This window comes from Cryptotermes secundus, unplaced genomic scaffold (assembly GCF_002891405.2).
Source record: "Cryptotermes secundus unplaced genomic scaffold, Csec_1.0 scaffold213, whole genome shotgun sequence".
Classification (NCBI taxonomy): domain Eukaryota; kingdom Metazoa; phylum Arthropoda; class Insecta; order Blattodea; family Kalotermitidae; genus Cryptotermes; species Cryptotermes secundus.
Genome location: NW_019731264.1, coordinates 2,497,939 through 2,521,004, shown reverse-complemented (window position 1 = coordinate 2,521,004; position 23,066 = coordinate 2,497,939). Strand labels below are relative to the sequence as shown.

Sequence of the window (23,066 nt, the reverse complement as noted above, 5' to 3'; positions counted from 1 at the left end):
AACCAAGGAATATGTCAGCTAAACAAACATCATTGTTGTACATTTTTAAATAAAATGTTTGAAAATGTTAGTTATAACTGCATTTAATAATTTTTCACGTTTCACCTGCTTTAAAAGTCTTTTAATTTTTGGTTATAATTGTGCGGTGCATTATACGAGAAATACTGTCACAATAGTGTTCTTTTCTTGTGGAAAAGAATTTAATCCAGTTGTCGGAATTTTCGATTATCCGAGCCACTCTTTTAACTAATTCATTCATTCATCAATGGCTCTACAACAATTGTTGCGCCCTGGCCGTTTTTTCAATTTCGTAATCCGATGCAAGTCGGTAGGACTCCTTGAACGGGAGATCAGCCCGTTGCAAGGCCCCTACCTGCACACAGAAGAATACAAACACAGAATGAACGTACACAGACATCCATGCCTTGAGTGGGATTCGAATCCAGGATTCCAGTGTTCGAGCGAGAGAAGACAGTTCATGCCTTAGATCGCGCGGCCACTGTTATCGGAGTTCTATTGTAATAGCAATTTATAATTTCCCTTAATTTATGTTCATTTCTATTGCAGATGTATAGCAAGTGGGTGCACATCTGCACATCTACATTACAGCTACAGACTGAGCACGTCGGCGGTGTGCGTGACGCTAAGACGGCAGGGATACGAAGGTAATAATAGCAAAATAATTGTCTGAATTTATTTTATCTATAAAGACTGTTTATCAATTGTCCTGCTGTCAGTAGCTGGTTCCAATTATTATCTCAGTTTTGTGGATATTGGAGCTCATGGATAAGATTGCAATTTAAATTTCAATCTCACACTAATTTGCATCCATGTAATGAAAATGACGCGGTGGGTTCTGTATCTCAAATGATAAGAAACACCAGAACAGGGACAGTATATCGGCTGGAGGTCTGCCACGCCGCAAAGAGGCGGTATATATCGAGCTCTACTGATGCAACTGAACATTTAGTGATGTTTATACACGCGTCAACTCAAACAGCTTGCATGTGTCTCCGCTGGAAATTAATTCTTTCTTCAGTTTCTCTATCGGCTGTGTTCATTTCGTACACCTTATACAAAGTAAAATGTACAATTACGAAGCTCCTCATTGTATACCTTCGTTTAATCTTATTATTTTCCCTCTAATGTCGAAATATTCTCCCTACCACCTGTTTGCAAAATACACGCAATCAGAGTTCCGGTAGGTGGCTGCTTTAGGGGCAAAGCTGACGGACCAGCAACGTGGCGATCACATATTCATATTTTGCAAACTTTCTTTTCCCGGGGAGCCGGGATAGCTCAGTCGGTATAGCGACTGGCTACAGGCTGGACGACTGAGGCGTCGGAGTTCGAGTCCCTGTAGGGTAACAAATTTTCTTCACTTCGTCCAGGCCGGCTCCGGGATCCCCCAACATCCTGTCCAGTGCGTTTTTCCCCGGGGATAAAGCGACAGGTGCGTGAAGGTGACCACTCACCTCCAGCTAGTGCCGAGGTCATGTATCTATACATCCACTCCCCCATACGTCTTCATGGCGTAATGCTTAATTCGTTAGACAGAGGGATAACTTAACGTTCACACCCCTCCTCCCTAAAGTAAATTCCTGATTCGTTAGTTTCAAAATTTCTGTGTCCTGAGACGGAACAGATAGGTAAGGTAGGAGAAGGATTAAGTTAATATAGAAGTCTGTTCATAAGGGAAGGGAAAGAAGACAAGAAGGTAGCGTTGAAAAACTCGCGTCAGGTGTTCTACATCTATTTTTATGTGCACACAGTATGAAGTCTACAGCTGCAGGGAGCAGTGATATATTTTGTTACTGTGTCAGTCCGAATGAAAGCGCCAGTAAAATAAAGTTAAATCATAAAGACAAAAATTCTGTGAAGAAATTTCAATAAGAGCTTATAAAATTAAAATAAATTACATTCAACGGTGCATAATTATGTTTTTTCTTCTTTCTCTTAGCTTATATTGCAGTATTTTCAGTTAATGGCATGCAGAATTTATCTTGAAATATTGGAAGTTTACAAATGAATTCTCTTAGTTAAGTAGTTATGCTAGAAGTGTTATATTTAGACTTACTTACATTCAGTAATATGAAGGGCAGTATATTCTCTCGATTGAAGTAAACTGTGATATTTTACATATATGCAACATTTCGTAAAACATTAACGAGAACCCATACACAATCAAATATCCTTCTTCGGCCACTTCTCTTTTAATGTTACACTCGGGTCACTTTCGTGTTCCTACAGCAAAGTTGCACTAAGGTTCAAGTTCATGCGATAGAGCATCCTACAGTAGTTGGGTGTACCGTGTAGTATGTAGCAGACATGGAAGTGAATGTTCCAAACCTTCGGGTGTAATGTACGTTTTTACATGATTGTCGCTTCAGCCGGTCCTCATGTATTTATTTAAATTTCAGACATATCAGTGCAAGTAGCTGCAGGCTAGAGCCGTGCAAGTTTATACATGAATGATAACTCAAGAGTACTGATTCAACTGTTTGAATTTCTTAAGTATTTTCGGCAATAGGCGAAGGTGTTCGATAAAGGTCACCGTCAGAATTCTACCACAAATCACTACCATCTTAAGATTATTGGACTGATCCTGACGGAGAGACAGAAAAGCTGAAACAGGTGGAATGTAATTACATAAAAGTGAAATGGACCATCTACCATGACGGGAAGAGATATGTTTGAGATAACTGCTACAGACAGGTCTTCAAAATATATTTTCTCGAATTCCCTGATTACGGAAACGTCCAAAGTCATGATAGGCCTTCTTCACACACTCATACAGTTCATGGAGAATTTTTGTTTAAATTATGACGTAATCTTAGCAGGAACGTTGAAGCACAGCAAGTCCCTGTTTCCAGGAGCTGTTAGAGCCCAGTGGACCACGACTTTCAACTGCAAAGAGACCAGTAATACAAGAATTAGTATGAATAATAGCAATGGCGCTTCGTAGAAAACAGTTCAAATAATTATTTCTAATATCGCACTTAAGTCCAGGTACGCATGGAGTCACCAACATTTGTTGCGGCCTACAAATTGTTATTGAATTGAATTACTTAGCACCACAACCGTGCCGGCATTTATATTCCAAATTCATACTTTCTTTTCCATGGAATGCAGTTTCAGTGTTAGGTGGGTCCCTTGTCACCATGGCATGGCGCGTCCTCAGGTTGTGGACGGAGGAGACGGCCTCCAGATATGGAGGCTAAAGGTAAACTTATCCCTGTGCTTAACCAATTAAGCACTACAACATGAAGGCGTATGAGGTAGTGGGTGACCTCGGCACTAGCTGGAGGTGAGTGGTCAGTTTCACTCCCCGGCCGCGTTACCTCCGGGGAAAGAGCCCCCGGTACCCATTGGAGGTTTGGTGGATCTTAGAGCCGGTCTGGACGACGTGGAGAAGGGAAAATTCTTGACCCTACTGGGAATCTCATTCCGACTTCTTGGTCAGCCAGCCCGTAGCGAGTCGCTATACCAACTGCGCTATTCCGGCTCACCAGACATGGAGTGTAGCTGCGAATACATTGAATAAGCAATCGCTAACAGCTGACAAGGGGTGGCCCTCCTAACAACTGTTCACCGTAAAAAGTAAGATTCTTACGAAATGTGACAAAAGGCCTCGGAACTGGACGGAACTCACCGGAGCTAGAGATCTGGCTCCAGATAGGAACCAGTGGAGGGTTCTTGTGCACGCGGCAATGAAACTTTGGCTTTGATAAAATGCCGAGTTCTTGAGTAGCCACATAACTGGAGTCTTCTCAAGAAGGGCTCAGCTCTATGGAGCTAGTTAATTATAAGTAGCACATCTGTTCGCTTATATATAAATGTACAAATGTGTTGAGTAAAACCACACTTCTTACCGGATGTAATTAATGTTTCGCGTTTGACCATTTGGCAATATCACTACTTCCTTACATAAGATAATATTACGTAACTCAGCATCTTAATTCGGTCTGCGCTAACTTCTTTACTCTTGTTTGTATAAAGTGTCGGATCAGAGACGTGAACCCTAGGAACTTCGAAAACCGAGTATGTGAAAATGCGCTGCTTTGTCAGGGCTACTGTACACGCCAAGAGGCGGTCATAAATGAGTACGGAGCAATGGTGGTGGAATTATAAAATGATCGTAGTAGCAGCAGCAGCAGTAGTAGTAAAATTCTGTTCACTGGCTGTACAACCCCTTTGGGCCCTGGGCACTGATTTTTAGTTTCATAATAATTTTACAGACAGTAGGACTCCTTAATCGAGTGATCAGCCCATCGCAAGGCCCCTACCCAAACAGAGGACAACACAAACAAAGAATAAACACATACACACACCAAATATCCATGCCTTGTGTGGGATTCGAACCCATGATCCCGGATTCCGAGCAAACGAAGACACAATTCATGCCTTAGACAGCTCGGCTACCGTGATTGGCATAATAATAATAATAATAATAATAATAATAATAATAATAATAATAATAATAATAATAATAATTTAATCTCCCCGTCTCGATGTACGGAGGCAAGGGGGAGGTGGAAGCGCCTGTAAACGGAAACTGTAATTTTACGATCAAAATAACGACAACGCACAAAATTCAAACTGACTTATTTTTCAAAGTGAGAAACCAACGAGTTTCTATCATTCAGGAAATCTGATCTGCGTGCCATTCGAAGTGTCTTCCCTGACCTGCGCATTTGTGCCGTACGTTGCCGTGTCATGCATGCGCTATCAAACAAACAAAATCTAAGAATGAGTGATTTTCATGCAATTACAGCCATATTATATATATGGCATGAAATGTTGCTTCAGGCTGAGAATACTTTTCGCATTGCTTATAACATTTTTCATTTCTTTTTACAATTATGATGCACTGAAAATATGAGCCAACTTTTTTTTCATTTTCATGCCCCATTTATAAATAATTTTCTTGTCCAGTAATAGCGCACGTAAGCAATACTCATGCCATTATCACAGCCTTCAATATGTGCTCGTTCTTGAGCTAGACCTCTAGTTTGCTGGACTGGTTTACAATGTCAGGGAAGTCCCGACTGATGTAGGTCCGGCTACGCACTAGCTGTACTGGGTTCACCGTTTGTTGATCTGTCGCTATATACTCGTACATGGTTACATAAACTGGAGAACATTACATAACGAGGAGCACTGGAAGTTGTACTCTTTGCATAATACTCTGCTAATATAATCAAGGAGAATGAAATGCTTGAAGAAATAATTCGTACGTGGGAACGGTGAAATTCATAAGAGATTTCGGAAAACACGAATGGAAAAGCGGCAACTTGAGATTTTGTAATATTAATCTTAAACAGGGCTGAGGGTCGGGACTGAATCAGGCTCAGAATAGGGTTCAGAGGTGGATGTTTTGTGAACTGGGGCAGTGGTCACAGGTTTCATAAGCTGAGGTAAAGCTATCCCTATAAGACGCCTTGAGGCCCATAGGGTTGTGAGACGTCGAGGCTCCCACAGTTTTATAAATAATCGGCTCACAGATGGCGGTGAGGTTTTCAGCCTTACGCGAAGTCTGCCCTTTACCCCCAGGAAGATTCCTGGTATTCATTTCTGTTAGTAGCTGAGTCGACCCCAGGGCCATAGTCCGGCTGGAAGGATTAAGTAAATTGGAGAATTCAGTGACCACACTGGGAGTGGAATCCGCGACCTGGCGGCTTGTAGCGTAATGCCTCAATCTACTACTCTACCGCCTGCACCTGGTTAAAAAAAATGGATAATTTCTCAACTGGAATGGCGGATATCAGGAGATATCTTCTTTATAGAACTTCGTAATGTATTCAGCTAAACATTAATTACGCAAACGAGGAAAGGGTTTCCGGTAAATACCACTGTGAAGCCACGTGCGCTGCCTCTCGTCTTGCGTAACCTCACATTTTAGACAGAGTTAACTGACGTGCGTGGACACTCACCTTCGGGTAGATTTCGAGGACCTTTAAAGTATTCTTGTACAGGTATTCCTGGCCGGCCTTAAGAGGACACCCAGCTTTGCTGCCGTCGGGGAAATAGACCTGAGAGCAGGCGTTGGATCCGTCCACGCCGATGAACGGGAATGGAACGCCCGCAATCTTGGCGTTCACTTTGTTCTTTATAGAAGGCGCATCTTGATCTGAAACAATATGAATGAGTAAATAAAGGTGGACCTTCACCGGTCCTTTTTACTGTTACTGTCAGTGATATGCCATGCATCCCCCTCTGTATCGAGGTTATATGTGAACTGAAGAACACGATCATAATGTGCAGGTGTGTGACGGACCGGAACACCTCAGTAACCTTATCTTCAGTTGGGAATTTACATTTAAAATGGCGTTTGGCTGGGCCATAAGTGAAAATTTACCAATTCGTTAACAAATCGACGCATTAGCTGATTTTAAATTAAAACAGGGTATCTGTTGGTATGTGACAGAGGAGTAACAGGTTAACAGTAAATGTTTCCCTGGGCTTAATCAAGCACAACACTATCAAGGCGTATGGTCTATTAGAGGTAGAGCTCCACCATTCTTAATCTGGGTACTAGATGGAGGTGACTGATGACCTTCGCGTTCCTGTCGATCTGCACCAGAGGAAACAGCCGCCCGCTATTCACTGTATTAGAAGCAGAGGCCCCAGAGTTTGTGTGGGCCTTGTGGAGGAGGGAAAATATTGTGATATGTAGACCCATTGCTAGGGAACTGGTCGGCGAACACGTTTTCGTGGAGATAGATTCTTGGAAACAAACCCGTCGCTATGTGATAAGCAGAGGTGTCCTTGGATACGAAGTGAAAAGCGTTTTCTGTCGATCCGTCCCGACGTTATATAACGGGAAACCCGTGTGGAGGCGGGGGTCGAATACCTCCACTGTGACCCTGCGAGTCGTAGGAGGCGACGAAAAGGGAAGTCTCAAATCTGAGACAGTAAAATATGGTCGCGAGTCCCAAGGGACTCGGACCCGAGAAAGACCGCGCTGGAAAGGGCCAGCAGCATATGTGAAAGACATACCCGTCCTCTCGTCAGAGAGGGCGCCCCACAAAAATAAGACCGTAACTGTCAAATGGTAATAATTAATATCTGGTCATGAGCCCCAGATGGGCTTGACACCAAGACTTTCTGTCTGACTGGCCGTCAGTCGCAATGTGACTTTGACTTTGACTTTACTTGACTGATTGGCGGTAAACCGCCAGTCGTAAAGTAACTCTGACTCTAACTCTGACTCTGACTCTCTGAGTATCCAGTGTGGAGGCAGGGTCGAAAACCTCCACCGTAGCCCCGCGACTCGTGGGAGGCGACGAAAAGGGAACCCAGGGCCTGGGGGTATAACCGGGCCACCCTGTTCCGGGGTGATATAAATACGGGGATCTGGCCCTCCAGTTTGGGAGAGTCTCGAATCTGAGATAGTAAAATGTGATCATGATTCCCGCGAAACTCTGACCTGAGCATGACTGCGCTGGCGAGGCTTAGTAGCAATTTCAAAAGACAGACTCATCCTCTCACCATGAGAGACGCTCCTCCGGCGAGATACCATCCCGGGACCGTCTAGTTGTAATTCAGCTATTGCCATCCTTAGGCTTAGGGTGTCACTATTGTCCCTAACGTCGCCTGTTTGCTCCTAGTGTCATAAACCCATGAACTGACATTGTGCGAGACCGGCCAGGAGGGTCTTGGGTTCCCTGCTCGTGTGCCTTGAAGACCTAAAAATGTTTAAGCGCATCTCGAAAAATACGAATGTAGGATAGATGCCGGGCTCGACCCTTGGCTTTCTGTTGTATTTTCTTGTTTTGTTTTATGCCTACTGGGGGACTTGTAAAGAGAGGGCAGTTGTTTACAGGGAGCGGAGGTGGACAGTTAAAAAGGGAGTTAGTTACAAGCGGGTAGCTAGCGAGTGGTGTGTATGGTCAGCGAGCTGGGGGCAAATTGGTGCACAAAGGTTAAGTGTTACGGAGCGGCTAGCTTGGTGGAATAATATAAAGATTGCAATACACGGTGTGTTTTGGAGACCCCGGATTCATGAACCCCGAAGTGTGTTCCACTTCCATATCCGAAGGACACGTATCCTGAGATAAAGAAATCATCTCGAGCAATAGTCGGCGGGCGGCTACATATGTAATAGTTACATAGCAAAAGATTCACAAAAAATAGTACCAACTAGCCCCGGTCTCCCCCAATGATCCGAAGTCGTTATACCCAGTTTTCCCGAAAAGATATATTCTTATATGAAATCCGAAAAATTGAGCATTTTTACCAAAATTTTGTACACATTTCTTGTTCAGCCATGTGTAGCGTATTTGGTTGCATGTTTCTTCGCAGGAGCATTCTAACAAAGTCTGCATGCACAGAAGCCTCTAATGACAATCACGTGGTGCGTGAAATGATGATGAGGGGCCGGCCTTCATCTCCTCCTTCGAGCTGCCCCTTGCTCTTTGTACGTTCGTAGCAAAGTTACGTCTACCGCAGACAAGCTATGCTCTGTCTAAACCATCATTCAACCCAATCCTTCTTCCTTGGTTTGCCTAGGACTAGCTCCATTTTGACTGGCCTTTCTCTCTCGTGAACTGAACTACTGGAGCTAGACTCATTCACTCTTATATATCATCGGTGCTCACATTGTCTAGCAATGGACGTCTACTGTTGTCACGTATTGTTGTAAGCTTTACCTAGCAACGGGCCGTTTACAAAGAATCGGTCTTCGCTGGAAGGTGTTTACCGAACCGTTGCTTGTCAGTGGGTCTGTACGTTGCAATATTTTATTTTAAAGGATTGGTGAATTTGTGAAGGTTGGTATTAAATCGCGCGATCTTTAAGACGGCGGTCGATAGGAGGCCGTACTGGAAACCTCGTTGCACAACCTAGTCTTTTCTTCCGTAATCTTCCGCAGTCAATGCATGGCACGCACTCCAAGATGTGTTAGACAGTGCATAGCGTATCCTTCAGTTCTACTGGCTACTGCCCACTTACCAGGCGTGAATTTAAATTCCAGAACAATGTCTGTCTTCCTCTTCAATTTGCAAGGAGTTCTAACGCAGTCGCCGATTTTGTAGTTGTCGGAAAGTTCATGGGGACCACCTGAAACAAAAATAGGCAGGAATTACGTTTTACCATGTGCATAAATTTAAATATATAATTTCGTACTGTTAACAAGAGCAGTACGAACAGACGCCATTTTAAATGTTTGAACCTTTAGCGCTGTATGAAAAAAATTTCCTGATTCCAATTCGATAAACGGGGCATAAGGTAAGGTAAAGCTAACCTTGTAACAGGCCGTGGGGCCCATGGGATTGTGAGATCTCGAGGTTCCCACATCTTCTAGACAGTCGGCTCACAGATGGCGGTGAAATCGACCTTACACGCCGACTACCTTTTACCCCCCCCCAGGAAGAATTCTGGTACTCATTTCTGTTAAGAGGCTGAGCCGACCCCAGTGCCATAGTGCGACTGGAAGGTTTAGATCAACTGAAAAATCTAGTGGCCTCATCGAGAATCGAACCCGCAACCCTCCGGCTTGTAGCACAGTGCCTCAAACACCTACACTACAGCGTGCCCTAACAAGGGACATATTTTTACTATTTTTTAATTTGCGATTTATTTGAAGCTGCGGTCAGTAACTACATAACTACGAATGGTAGAATAATCAACGAATGGGAAAGGATATGGAAGAAAGCGGCCGTGGCCAATTTCAAGGCAGTATATCGACATTCTCCTGGAGGGACTGGGTATAACCATGAAAATAATCAGGACAGTTGATATACTGGCCGACAGTCGAATCGTGCATCTCCTACATTGAAGCAGAAATAGTACCACTTGAGCTGACTGTGCTTAACTAATTAAGCACTACGCCATGAAGACGCATTGGGGAGTGGATGTGTTGATCCACGTATCCTCGACCTCGGCACATATTGTAGCTTCACGCCCCAGTAATGTTATCCTCGGGGAAAGAGGCCCCGGTACCCACTGGATAGGAGGCTGAATGTGGCCCAGAACCAGTCTTGACAATGTAGAGAGGGGAAAAATTTTGGCCCTATCGGGGCTCGAAATCCGACCCCTCCAGCGTCCAGTCCGTAGCCAGACGCTATACCGACTGCGCTATCCCGGCTCCCAACCCTAGTGGGTGCGTTGCGTAAATCTCAAATTTTTTAATGTTATTTTCTATTTTCGTCTTAGATTCCAATAGTTTTCTAGGCACGTTGGGTCTAAGTAATTGTAATTTAGGCAAATGATCTAGAGATGCTTTGGAATACGAGATCACGTTTATTATCTGTGTGAACTACATTCCCAGACAACCTCAGTCCTTCTCATGACATGTGCTAGACTGCCTACTCACCGACACCTTTTAAGGTTCAAATATTACTCGAAGCAACTGTTCTCGAACATATTGTGGCATATTTGCTCAAGGCAAGAACTGTGGAGCCAGAGAAACAGACGTTGCTAGCGAACGGCTCTGAAGCAGCCTTCGTTTCATGGCAACGGTCCCGAAACAGACAAAGGAACAACGTCCGTTGCTAGACAGCAGATTCTTAGTAAGCGAGAATATATAGCTGTTGATAAGGAACGGAGTGTCTTGGAGAATAACCGGGCCACTTTATTCCTGGGGATATAAATACGAGGACCTGGCCCTCCAAGTTGAGTGCAGTCTCGATTCTGAGACAGTCAGATGTGGTCGCGAGTCCCGCGGGTCTGGGACCTGAGAATGACTGAGCTGGCGAAACCCAGCAGTAGTTGTAAACGACAGACCGTCCTCTCGTCGGAGAGGATGTTACGTAAGTACTTTGAACACAGGTGTTCACTTGATAAAAAATTCTGGTCGTGGGTCTCAAGGGGCTTGTCGCCAAGACGAACTGATTGACGGTAAACCGGAAGTCATACAGTAACTCTGACTCTGATATCCGCTGTCATTATCAGATCAGACTATATTACTCCAAATTAGCCGCGCCATAGCTCAAGCGGTTAGTCGCTGGCTTCCCACTGCGGCGGCCCGAGTTCGATCCCGGGTCTGGTCAAGTGGGATTTGTGGTGGACAAAGTGGCGCTGGGGCAGGTTTTCTCCGAGTACTTCGGTTTCCCCTGCCAATCTTCATTCCACCAATTGCTCCACAATCACCCTCACCTATGATCTGGGGCTGGTACAATAGACCAAAAGTGGCCGCAGTACAAGGGACTTAGTCCCACTCTACTAGCAATAAAAAAATATTACTCGAAACCTTTTGTTTTGCATTTCGTGGGATGGGTTGAGACTTGGCACGTCGGCCACCAATTGGCGTATTGTACCAGCTCCGGATGATAGACGAATATGGAGTATTTGGTGGAATGAAAATTGGCATGGGAAATCCCGAAGTACTCGAGAAGAGATCGAACCCGGGCCGCCGCGATGATAGCCGGCAACTAATCGCCTGATATCCCAGACATTTGTCTTATACCATATGTATATTTTCCGCGCATGCGCCACTCAACGAGATCGAGTGTGTTTGAAAACTGGTTGGTATGAAGTAAGCGAGGGTGGGCAAAACTTCATAATTTGTGATCTTTACGAAATATTATTTGGATGCTTAAAGAAAGGAGTCAAGCCTAGTCCGAGAAACGAGCTCGAAACGTCCGAGTACGAAGCAGGAATGTTAGCCGCTCAGTGGTGACGTCCTGTCTGTAGCACATATGTTGTCGGAACCACTTAGCGTACTTCTTGCATTCCTGGCGTAGGTGGCCTGCGTGAAGCCCGGTAGATAAGTGGCTTCTGCTGTAGCAGAATACCAAACAGTGAATGTGGGTCCAACAGTCAATTAGTCTGGAAGTCTGGACACCCCACTTAGCAAAGAGACAGTGCGAGCCATGATGAATCAGCCGTTAAAGTGCCGGACTTCGTGCCGAAGGAGCTGTGTTCGCACTTCTGGAGAGAATTTGCAAATACAGCCATTTACATGTAGGTATGTCGAGTAAGCAAGTGAGTTCACGTGCTCTGTTAGTGTTTAGAGTCCACAATCTACGCTGACTTCTGGAACGACTTCTATTCTGTCTGTATCCTCTGATAAGCTGCAGGCTCTTAAAGACAAGACTCAAAGCTGACCCTTCAAAACTTTTGGTACATTTACTTATTTGCGATTTATTTAAGAGCCGAGACTGGAAGGCCGGGGTAAGATCCCCGGCATGGGCTAGGGATTTGTCGCCACTCGACACCGTCCAGATAGGTTCTGAGGCCCACCAAGCTTTCTATTAAACGGGTACTGGGGTGCTTCTTCACCGGAGGTAAAGCGGCCGGGTCGTGAAGCTGATCACTCACCTCTATCTAGTGCCGAGGTCAAGAATGGTGGAGCTATACCTCCACCCCCTATATGTTTTCATGTATAATGTTTAATTATGTAGATGACTTTACCTTGACCTTCATGGTCAACAATCTAGAAATGTTAATAGTGTCGGATGGTAGGATGTTTCATGAAACAGAAGGATATAATGGGAAGAAATCTCAGCTGAAACTGAAGCACATCCTACATCATTCGNACATCATTCGTGGGGGGGGGGGAATTAGGAAAGTCGTGAAACATCACATTCAGGATAATCGATATAACCTTGAGTCTGGAGCAGACAATTCTCACAACCATTCTTATTCATGACTAAGTCAGACAGTAGTTTTGGAGCTCTACAGTAATTATTATTTATGTACATGTGAGCTTCAGAATCAATGCCGCTGTCAGATCATATCCTCGAGAACGTTTTCTAAGCAACGATACGATCTAATAAGAGTTTTTCTACGACAGAGAGTCAGTAAATAGACACAAACGGATATAAAACATAAACCATGTGATATTCGAACCTCGAAAAAACCTTCAGCGAAATGTTTGCCTCGCAGTTTTCAAACGTTAGACGCTAAAAACAGTTCCCGCCGTAGACAGGAAATATTTCTCTATGAATATTTGTTTGAATTGCATCATTTTCCCCATAAACATGCACAACAGAACGTTCTTCGGTAGTACACTGAAGCACTGTCGCCATTTTGACTACTGAAACTAGACTTTGATAATGCTCATGCGCATCTGCTACCTAAACTGTCATGAAGCTGCTGTGCTGCTACCTAGTGATACGGATAGAAACAAACTATTACATCCATTACAGCTGTATTTCTTCCATTTGTGACCTATTTACTGACTCTCCCTCGTAATTTATGCAGTTTAAGAAGCGTTGTTAAGCTTTCCAGCCCAAGAAATGGCTGGTTTATGTCTTTGTGCCCGTGTGTGTTGTGTGTGCCCAATAAAATTATTCGAACCAATTAAATGGTTCTCAATGAAGCCCGGTAAGTAGCATGCCCCTGGAATATATCCCCCCCCCCATTTTGACGTGACTGTTTTCATAACGAGCACATGACGTCCTTCGTCCCAGATTCTGAGAGTGAATCTACAGTAGCGGGACATGTGAAGTGTTGTGCGGTAACCACTTGAAACAAGTTAGGAATTGTATGCGCGGCGTAACAATTCTGATGTATTGGCTCTGTTATTGCCTTTCGATTTTTAAATAACTTTTGATGCCATCTTACACGTAGCACAAACGGGGCGTGGCGGACAACGGCAGGATAACTACTACTACTTGAGCCCGGGCCGTCCAGCCTGGAGCCCATCTCTAAACCGACTGAGCTATCCCGGTTCCTAGTTTTGAGATAACACAGAATAAAGGTCTCTCACGCCTAATTATTTCTAAAATCATACAGCTTACATTAGAAAATTGTAATAAACATATGCTTCATTAGTCTACTTACATTATTTTGAAAAAAAAAAGTAGGCTTATGCGATCGCCATGCTGTCTGTGTGTTTGTATATCTCCCACCAACCAACAACAGTCTTTGACTGCCTGAACTAATCTTTGTGGAACTTAGTACGTACTATATCATGGCTTGTGAGCCCATCTCAAAGGCGTACTTCATAAATCCCTCCCATCATTTTGTTTCTATGTGTGTATCCTCATTATCGTTGCTAGGCAATGGCTTGGTAGACACGTTTCCGTGGAAAGAAATACAAGCAACAGGAAGAGAATTGTTTTCGGCGTCATTTTCTATGCAGCTCATATCGTATCAGAGGAGAGTCTGTTCGTCTGTTTGTGTATCTTCCTGTTGCTGCTAGGCAACGGCACGATAAACATGCCCCTGTGGCCACGAAGAATTGTTGGAGCCGTCGTTTTCAATGCGGTCCGTTACATATCAAAGGAAAGTATGCGGTTAGTTCCTACTGGAGATTCTTGTTGTTATTTACACATTTTGTTCCAAATATTTTTTCGCCGTGCTCTTTATTTGGAGAGTTAACTGCAGAGTTATGCTCTAAATGAGCACAGAAACGCGAGCAGGTTTTCGTGTGACGTATCCATTACTGTTGCCAGAGTTCGATCAAGAGTAAATGTATCGACATATTTTAACAAATCTCAACAAATATCATAAAATTCGAAGAAAGCAGTCTTCTGGGATGTGGCACCGTGTAGATGTGGTGTTAACCGACGTTTCGGAGGAACGTATCGCCTCCATCTTCGGGGTAGAAGGAAAAATAAGAAATCCGCAAGCGAAGAGACCGTGAGAACCGGTACAAGCAGTCTTGTTTTTCCTTCTACCCTGAAGATGAAGGCGATACGTTCCTCCGAAACGTCGGTTAACACCACATCTACACGGTACCACATCCCAGAAGAGTGCTTTCTTCATAGTCACCGCCGTGAAAAACCTCAAATGTTACATCATTAAAATTCGTTCAGAATTTTCAGGCCAATTACATACGGACCTAAGAGGCATATTTGTGTAACTTTACGTTCGGAAAACACAAAAAGTGTAAAAGGAAGAGAGATAGGGAAGTGGTGACAGAAAATTAATTGGACAGCATAAAGTCACGGAGTTGAAGGAATAAGCTCAAGAAGTAAAATGAAATAAGAGGACAGGCAAAAAATGGAAGCGATGAGGTTGAAAGAAGAGGAAAGTTGCAACGGGAAAGATAAAGCACGAGGGTAAAACTGTTGAAAAGAGGGAAGAGGAAATAGTAAGGAACGAGAAGCAGAGAAAGAGTGTTGCGAATATGCTGTCAAGTTGGCAACATGTCACAGTGCTTTAAGTCTCTTCAATGCCACTCCATGTGAAAGGCTACGAGGTGAAAGTCTGACCTCAATACGACCGCCGGTTTGGTTCCTGCTTACAGCTGTGCTCGTGAAACAACCTTCGCGAAACTAGAACAAAAATTGGGTGCATATAAATACCCTGTCCCTCCCAATTAATGTTACTGATTTTCCATCAGAGCTTATGCTTCTATCACTACTCATTTAAGTTTATTTGCTTGTGTGTTAATTACATATTTAAAGTTCGTATTAAACCTCTGTTAGGACCGGGATAGCGTAGTCGTTATATACGGGCTGGATGACCGAGGGTTCGGAGCTCGAGTCCCGGTACGATCAAGAATATTCTTCTCCATGTGGTCCAGACCTGCTCTGGGGTCCATAAACCTACTATCCAATGGTTCCCGGGGGTTCTTTCCCCGGAGGTGAAAGCGCAGGGGCGTGAAACTGACCACTCACCTCCAGCAAGTGCCGAAGTCAAGAAAATGTGGATCTATATATCCACTTAACCGGGATCGTGGGTTCGAATCCCACTCAGGGCATGGATGTTTAGTTTGTGTGTGTGCGTTTTTCTGTGTTTGTGTACAGGTAGAGGCCTTGCGACGAGCTGATCACCCGCCCAAGGAGTCATACCGAATGTGTAAGATCAAGAAAAACCGAAGTGAACGGAGAAGTTCATGGAGGTAGGCCTAGACCCACTGGGGCTGTAGTGCCAAGGAAAAAAAATCCACTTCCCCCTACAACTCCATGGCGTAGTGCCTAATTAGTTAAGCACAGGAACAATTTATTATTATTATTATTATTATACACCTGATACCGCCAAGTCAGACCAAAAGAATTCTTCTGAATACTTCTGAATACTTGGGATGCGTACTGTTGGAATTTAAACCAATATTTTTATATGAGGAGAGGGGCTGGGATACTGCTGGGAGTTGTTAGATTGATATGGACTCTGGGAACTGACCAAGAGGCCTATGTGCCCGAGAAAATGGAAGAGAAATATGAACCGCAAGGAGAGAATCAGTGAAAGTAAGAAAGAAGGAAAAGGGAAAGGCACAGAAGCTGTTCACACTAACCTGCGCAAACGTGTGCCAGCGTGAAGGCCCGGTGCGCAGAAGTAACAGAGCCCTCGTCTCATTCCGTTCCAGATATCGGAAATTGTATCAAAATTGGCTTCGGATGGATTGTTTCGTGGGAGGGAGCAGCCGAAATATTCACTTACAGACTCGTGTTTAAGCCCTTTAAGAATGTTCTTACTCATCTATCTAGAATTGTGGGCCCCTATGCTGAAACATACCCGACGCCACAGTATAGCTCAGTCGGTATAGCGGTCGGCTACGGCCTGGACAGCCGGCATTCAGTGCCCTGCAGGGGAAAGAAATGTTCTTCTATTCTACAGTGTCCAGACTAGCTCTGGGGCCCACGCAGCCCCCTAGAAATGGGTACCGGGCGCTTTGCGGCTGGGGCATGAAGCTTATCACTAACCTATATCTAGTGCAGAGTTAAATGGTGGAGCTATATCTCCACTCCCCAATACGGCATGGTGCTTAATGAACTAAGCACAAGGCCAGCTTTCTTCTTTATTTTTCGACCCTGCAGATGGAGCCGACATGTTCTTCCGAAACGTTGGTTGACTTTCAAGGGACTACACGGCGTTATATCCCAGAAAGTAGGAAGAACTTTTCATAAGAACCTCGCATCCTGCATGCTCTGGGAAAGATTCCGGTCTGTGTTTCCGTCCGTTAGTCTCTTGTTACCGTCTGAGATACTCAGGCTGATGAGACAACTTCCTGGCATTTCAAAGTGACATTCCAAACGTACCAATTAAAATCTAGGTTATAGTATTGTCACATGATTGAGTGACTATAGACGGGGTATGGATTGGTAATCGGCTTTATTGCACACTTATACGCACAAACCGTAACTACAAGTATTTTTTTTAAATACGCTTGGGGGGGGGGAGTTCAAGTGGGTCCACTCGGCACGGCGGCCACTGATTGGCCTATTGTAGCCTGCCCCGGGTGTTTGTGATGATGGAGANNGAAGATTGGCAGGGGAAACCGAAGTACTCGGAGAAAACCCGCCCCAGCGCCACATTATCCACCACGAACCCCACTTGACCGGACCCGGGATCGAACCCGGGCCGCCGCGGTGGGAAGCCAGCGACTAATCGTGACTACAAGTAAGTACAGCGCTATTGCTAATTCACACATTCCGCAATTCACTACAGTCGTCTGGTAACGGCTTCCAACGCCGGACGTTCCCATTCCTCTGGGTTCCTGAACTGTCGCCGTGCCTCAGCTACCAGCTTCTCACAGCAATAGCTCACAAGGACTTGACGGCAGAAGGTATCCAACTAACTAACTAACTGGCCGCGCCGTAGCTCAAGCGGTTAGTCGCTGGCTTCCCACCGCGGCGGCCCAGGTTCGATCCCCAGTCTGGTCAAGTGGGATTTGTGGTGGACAAAGTGGCGCTGGGGCAGGTTTTGTCCGAGTACTTCGGTTTTCCCTGCCAATCTTCATTCCACCAATTACTCTACAATCACCCTCACCTATCATCTGGGGCTGGTACAATAGGCCAGAAGTGGCCGCAGTACAAGGGACTTAGTCCCACCCCACTAGCAGTAAAAAACTAACTCATCAACTAACTCATTCCACTCACTAACACTGTCAAAGTGTTAAATCTGCACAACATAGGAACGATTTGAACTGGGAAACCTTGACACAGCGCAGGCAGATAGCTCGCATATGCGCTCTCTTTAACGCATACGCGGGAGAACAGGCTTGGAAGAGTATTGGTGATAGATTACGAAGGCCATGCTATCTGAGCAGGGGCGATCATGATATGAAAATTAGGAGCAGAAAGCAAAAGACAGGATATCGGAAAATATTCCTTTGCAAATAGGACCATCCAGCTCTGGAAGCAACTGCCTGCAGATGCTTAGGGACTGTCTCCTGCAAACCAAGCAAAATTGGAAAAGGGTTAGGAAAGTGATAAATGAGGCGAAGTGAAGGTTGGGTGGAAATCAGCAAAAAAATTGCAGTAAAGTGAAGAGAAGTGAAGTGAAGTGAAGTGGAGATGAGGTGAAGTGGAGATGAGGTGAAGTGAAGTGAAGTGAAGTGAAGTGAAGTGAAGTGAAAAGTGCTAAGGATGGGAGGATTGCGTAAGTGTAGTAAAGCGAAATGAAGGGAAATGAGAACACGGCATTATGCATTCATTGCCGTTAGTTTATTGTCTGGTATGTTTCACTCTTCTTTTGTTTGAACGTGTTTGTGTGCGCTATTTGTCTGTTGTTTTATTGTAGTACTAGTGCCACCGGGTGAAAACCCATTTGCAATTAAATAATAATAATAATAATAATAAATAAAATTCAAAACCAAATTTATGTTACGGCAGACGAACAGTCTGTCAAGCACCCATCTGGGACCCAAGACCAGATTTTTATTATTGTCAGTTACGGGTTTGTTGACGTGGGGTGCCCTCCGTGATGAGAGGACCGGTCTGTCATATACAATTACTTGCTTATTTTCTATTTTTATCTTTACTGTTTAGGGACACCCGTTATTTTGGGGTTTTATATGTCTGAAGGATATAATTGTTTGCTTGAGTACAAGGTACCGTTACGTATGTAGCCCGCGACACACACTGACCCAGGCCACAGGTACAAACATTGATGCCATATCTGACCCTGTCGCTCACGTAGCCTCTGTAGAGAGTGGAGAACGTACTTCATAACCGTCTCTGAGACTTTCCTCATTCTGCTCTTCTTGTCACTTATGCGTCTTCTTCCAAAACAACAATTACTTTGTAGACTAACATAATTGATAATAGACACAAAAATGAATCAGATTTCTGAGGATTTTCAATACCAGAGTTGTGAATAAATTTCGTCTCTCTCCCAAACCAGCGGCAAATACCGCCCATGCAGATCTATTTCGCTCAGTGTCCTAAAATTCATGTGTAAGACTTTCAGTGGGTTCCTCAATATGTAATGAATTATGAAGCTGAAAATAAATACATAAATATATAAAAGTTCACTCGGCCGTCGACATACGACCGACTGACAGGTCGTAAGTCGATCTGGTCGTATGTCGGCCCTATATTTATTAACAGAATTTTTTAATCTTCCTAATCTTTTTATCGTCTTTATAATTTATTTTTAAACACTTTTACATTTTAATCATCTTTTATTTTTCATTTTTTGTGGTCGTAAGTTGACGACCAAGTATAACAATTGAGGATAAAATGCATGTGATCTAAGTGTAATTTCTTCTATCTTGTTTCTTATGGTCCGTCATTTCCTCTTTTTTGAAGGGAGAACAGGATTTCGAGGTATATGAAGTGATTTACTAAAGGTGAGTTGAATAAATGGAGAAAACCACGTAAAGAGTAACTTTAGTGTAGGTGCGCATGTAGGATGAAGCTGTAACCTCGGAACAATATTTTGACGATAAACCGAACGCCCGAAGGTTACCCTGGGTGAAGGTGTCTCATGTAAAAGGTACAGTTGTCCCTGTGCTTAACTAATTAAGCGCGACGTCATGAAGGCGTATGGGGGAGTCNACCTGATTGGTCCTGACCGCTTTATCCCCGGGGATAGAACCCCCGGTACACATTGGATGGGAGGTTGGGTGGACCCCGGAGCCGGTCTGAACGACGTGGAGAAGAGAAAATTCTTGACTCTACCGGGACTCGAACTCCGACCACTCGATCGTCCAGCTGGTAGCCAGTTAAGTTTCTCCTGTACCCATAAAATATTCTGGGTGAGCCCTAAGAAATGACCTGGATAATTGGAGTTGATGTTGACCTTACGCCACGCAACTCATGTGTACAGGAGTACAACGTAAATCTCCTTACATCCATGACGTCAGTGAATAGAGGCAGATTGCATTCTGTATTTAGCAGTGTATTGATGGACTCCGACTGGGTCTGGAAATAGCGGCAAGAAGCAAAATCCCAGTCTCTGGCGAGAATCGAGCTCCGTCTCGCCAGCCCCTAGCAATATCAAACTTTATAGAGAAATAGGATTGGTTGGTATGGATTGGATTCATCTCGCTAATAGTATGAATCAGTCGAGGACTTTCATGAACACGGTAATGAACCTTCGGGTACCATACAATGCTGGGAAGTTCTCTAGTAGCTGGGCGACAGGCAGTTTCTCAAGGAAGACTCTGCTCCATGCAGTTAATTTTACCTGCTGTAACTAACAATTGGCCGCGCCATAACTCAAGCGGTTAGTCGCTGGCTTCCCATCGCGGCGGCCCGGGTTGGATTCCGGGTCTGGTCAAGTGGGATATGTATTTTGTTTTCCAAACACACATTTTGTGATTCTGTACCCTATAACTTACAATATTTTATTGCAAGTACAAATCTGATATTGCAAAATTAATCATATCACGCATATTGTTCTGCATTAACTCAGAAATTAAATTCTCTTTTGTTTTACAAAAACGTTAATATATATGTAAAATATTTCTTATATTTTTTCTTCAGTCCAGTATGTTTCGCCAAAGCTTCAGACTTCTTCATGAAATCCTCAGTCATTACATTCATAACACAACTAGTTTTTGTTCTTCGCCGATGTGAATTATCCAAAAATTATTAAATTCTCCAATTTCATTAATTGTTCTATTGTTTTATTTTGTAATTACAATAGCTGTTGTTTACTTTGTTTGTTTCTTACTTTTAAAGAACATCAGTATATAGTGAAGTATGAATCACATTATATACTGATTTCGGTTTCTCTTACATGGTGATCTGTTTTTGGAACTCATAAAATTCGATTAAGAGCGATATTAACCAAACTTAAATTCGCTCGACCAATTTTATTACAGACTGTCCATATCAAATTTAATCAAAACCAGGTCTGAAGTTAGTGTGATGAGGGATGCGAAGTGAGGGACAGGTTCCCCTACATTTAGTTAATTTTGCGAACATCATGTAAATAACACCGCAGTATTGTTTGGAAATTCCTAAAAAAAATTGTTTTTTGCTTACCGCCAGAACAGCTTTGTACAGGAGTTGACGTTGCACAGCTGACGAGTAGAGTGGAGATTACTAAGGCCACAGGAAGCTTCATGTCAACAGGCTACTGCTGTTCCTCCTTGCGAACACCTCAGCTGTATCGCGTTAACTGCCTGGGACCAACCTGAGCACGAGTCCGCCTCTCTTCCTCTGACCCTACGTAATGCTCAGTTCAGGGCCACGTGTTCTAAAACAATGCTACAACATGGAACCAAAACATCGATAAAGGGATGAGAGTAATTTAAATTGAAAACATCCTATGCTTACACATCATAAAATTGAGGCAAAGAGCACGGTGGTTCTTAAGGAGAGATTTATATTGTCACATTCACGAACAGAAAAGTTCCACGTTACCAAATTGACGAGTCAGTAAACGGCCAAGAAATGTGCCCTGCGGCTCCGTATGCAAAAACAAAACATTTGCTGTGGTTGCATTTCTGAGATCTTATAAAATATGAAAAAAGAGGACTTTATTTTTGGTTAAGTGTGAGCCGTTTCAGCCGTTTTGTTTCATATCCTCACCGAAGTAACTAGTACCATCAAGCACAACATGTACTACTTATAAATTTTACTTACTGGATGAAGCATGTCTTTCTTGTGTCTGTCTATCACATTGGCCGCAAGGTCTAAGGCATGAAACGTCTTTACCCGCTCGGACGCTAGGATTTTGGGCCCGAATCCCACTCGAGGCATGTCTGTGTTTATTCTGTGTTTGTGTTGTTCTGTGCAAGTAGCTCTAGAGCAACAGAGAGACATACGTATTATAATCAGTAGTTCATTTTAGCTAATTAAAGGTAAAAAAGTTAAAGTTGTCCTTGTGCTTAACTAATTAAACGCTATGCCATGAAGTGCTATGGGAGAGTATATATATAGATCCACATTTTCTTGACCTCAGCACTAGTTGGAGGTGAGTGGTCAGCTCTACGCCCCTACATATTTACCCATGGGGTAAGAACACCCGGTACCCATTCGGTAGGAGGTTGGGTGGACCCCAGACTCCGGTCTGGACGACGTGGAGAAGAGAAAATTCTTGAGCCTAACGGAACTCGAACTCCGACCCCTCTATCTTCAAGCCCCTAGACAGTCGCTATACTGACTGAGCTATCCCGGCTCTTGTCAAACACGAATATTCTTTCTCATTATTTCGATCCTTGCTGCAACCGACGAAGCGCTTCTTTTCCTGTTGATTTACCATCAATATTAGGTGGGTCCCTGTCACCACTGCATGGCGCGTCTTCAGGTTGCGGATGGAGGACACGCCCTCCAGGGTTGGAGGGTAACTGCGAATATATTGAATAAGCAGTCGCGGATAGCCGAGAAGGGGTGGTCCTCCAGCTTTTGGGTTGGGAGTAGGGCTTACAACTCCACACCTAAAAAATAAACTTATCACGAAAAATCAGAAAAGGACTCGGACCTAAACAGAAACCTTGGATAAACAACCTAAGCGAAAGAAAATGGATATGAGATTTGGTACTTGAAATATTAGAAGTATGTATAGGGCAGGTTCGCTCGGGGCACTGACGGAAGGAATGTAAAATTACAATTAGCATTTAATGGGGGTACAAGAGCTCAGATGGGACGGAGGTGGCACCGCACCAGCAGGCGAATATGCATTTCTCTATGGAAAGGGGAATGAAAATCATGAATTAGGTAGAGGTTTTTTCGTAAATAAGAGAATCGTATCAGCAGTTAAGAGGGTAGAGTTCGTTAGTGATTATCATACATAATACTGAGAGGTAGCTGGTCTGGTATCATTGTTATGAATGTTCATGCCCCAACAGAAGATAAAATTGATGATATAAAGGACAGGTTCTACGAAGAACAAAACATGTCTTTGATAAATTCTCGAAGTACCCTATGAAAATTTTGTTAGGAGACCTCAGTGCCAAAGTAGGGAATGAAGACATTTGCAAACCAACGATTGAGAGTGAGAGTTTACACGAGAAGTAAACTTTGCCACATCAGAAAATCTTACTGTCAAAAGTACAA

The 23,066-nt window shown here is 43.8% G+C and overlaps 1 protein-coding gene across 1 annotated transcript; it reads right to left on the bottom strand.

Annotated features, from left to right (window-relative positions):
- Window positions 1–1,737: 1,737 nt before the first annotated feature.
- Window positions 1,738–21,204, bottom strand: LOC111866758 (NPC intracellular cholesterol transporter 2). The gene is made up of 4 exons (XM_023855996.2): window positions 21,051–21,204; window positions 8,953–9,060; window positions 5,934–6,130; window positions 1,738–2,907 (listed from the first exon to the last, which is right to left on the bottom strand). The coding sequence occupies exons 1-4, from the start codon at window positions 21,130–21,132 to the stop codon at window positions 2,821–2,823; spliced, it is 474 nt and encodes a 157-aa protein (XP_023711764.1). The 5' UTR covers window positions 21,133–21,204; the 3' UTR covers window positions 1,738–2,820.
- Window positions 21,205–23,066: the final 1,862 nt, after the last annotated feature.

What these genes read in the sequence shown, in the direction of transcription:
- LOC111866758 (XM_023855996.2), bottom strand. Translation starts at nt 21,132, where the DNA reads ATGAAGCTTCCTGTGGCCTTAGTAATCTCCACTCTACTCGTCAGCTGT. An exon ending in TGTACAAAGCTGTTCTGGCG is followed by an intron (nt 9,061 to 21,050) that starts GTAAGCAAAAAA and finishes TTTTTGTTTCAG; the next exon opens with GTGGTCCCCATGAACTTTCC. An exon ending in TCCTCGAAATCTACCCGAAG is followed by an intron (nt 2,908 to 5,933) that starts GTGAGTGTCCAC and finishes GTCTCTTTGCAG; the next exon opens with TTGAAAGTCGTGGTCCACTG.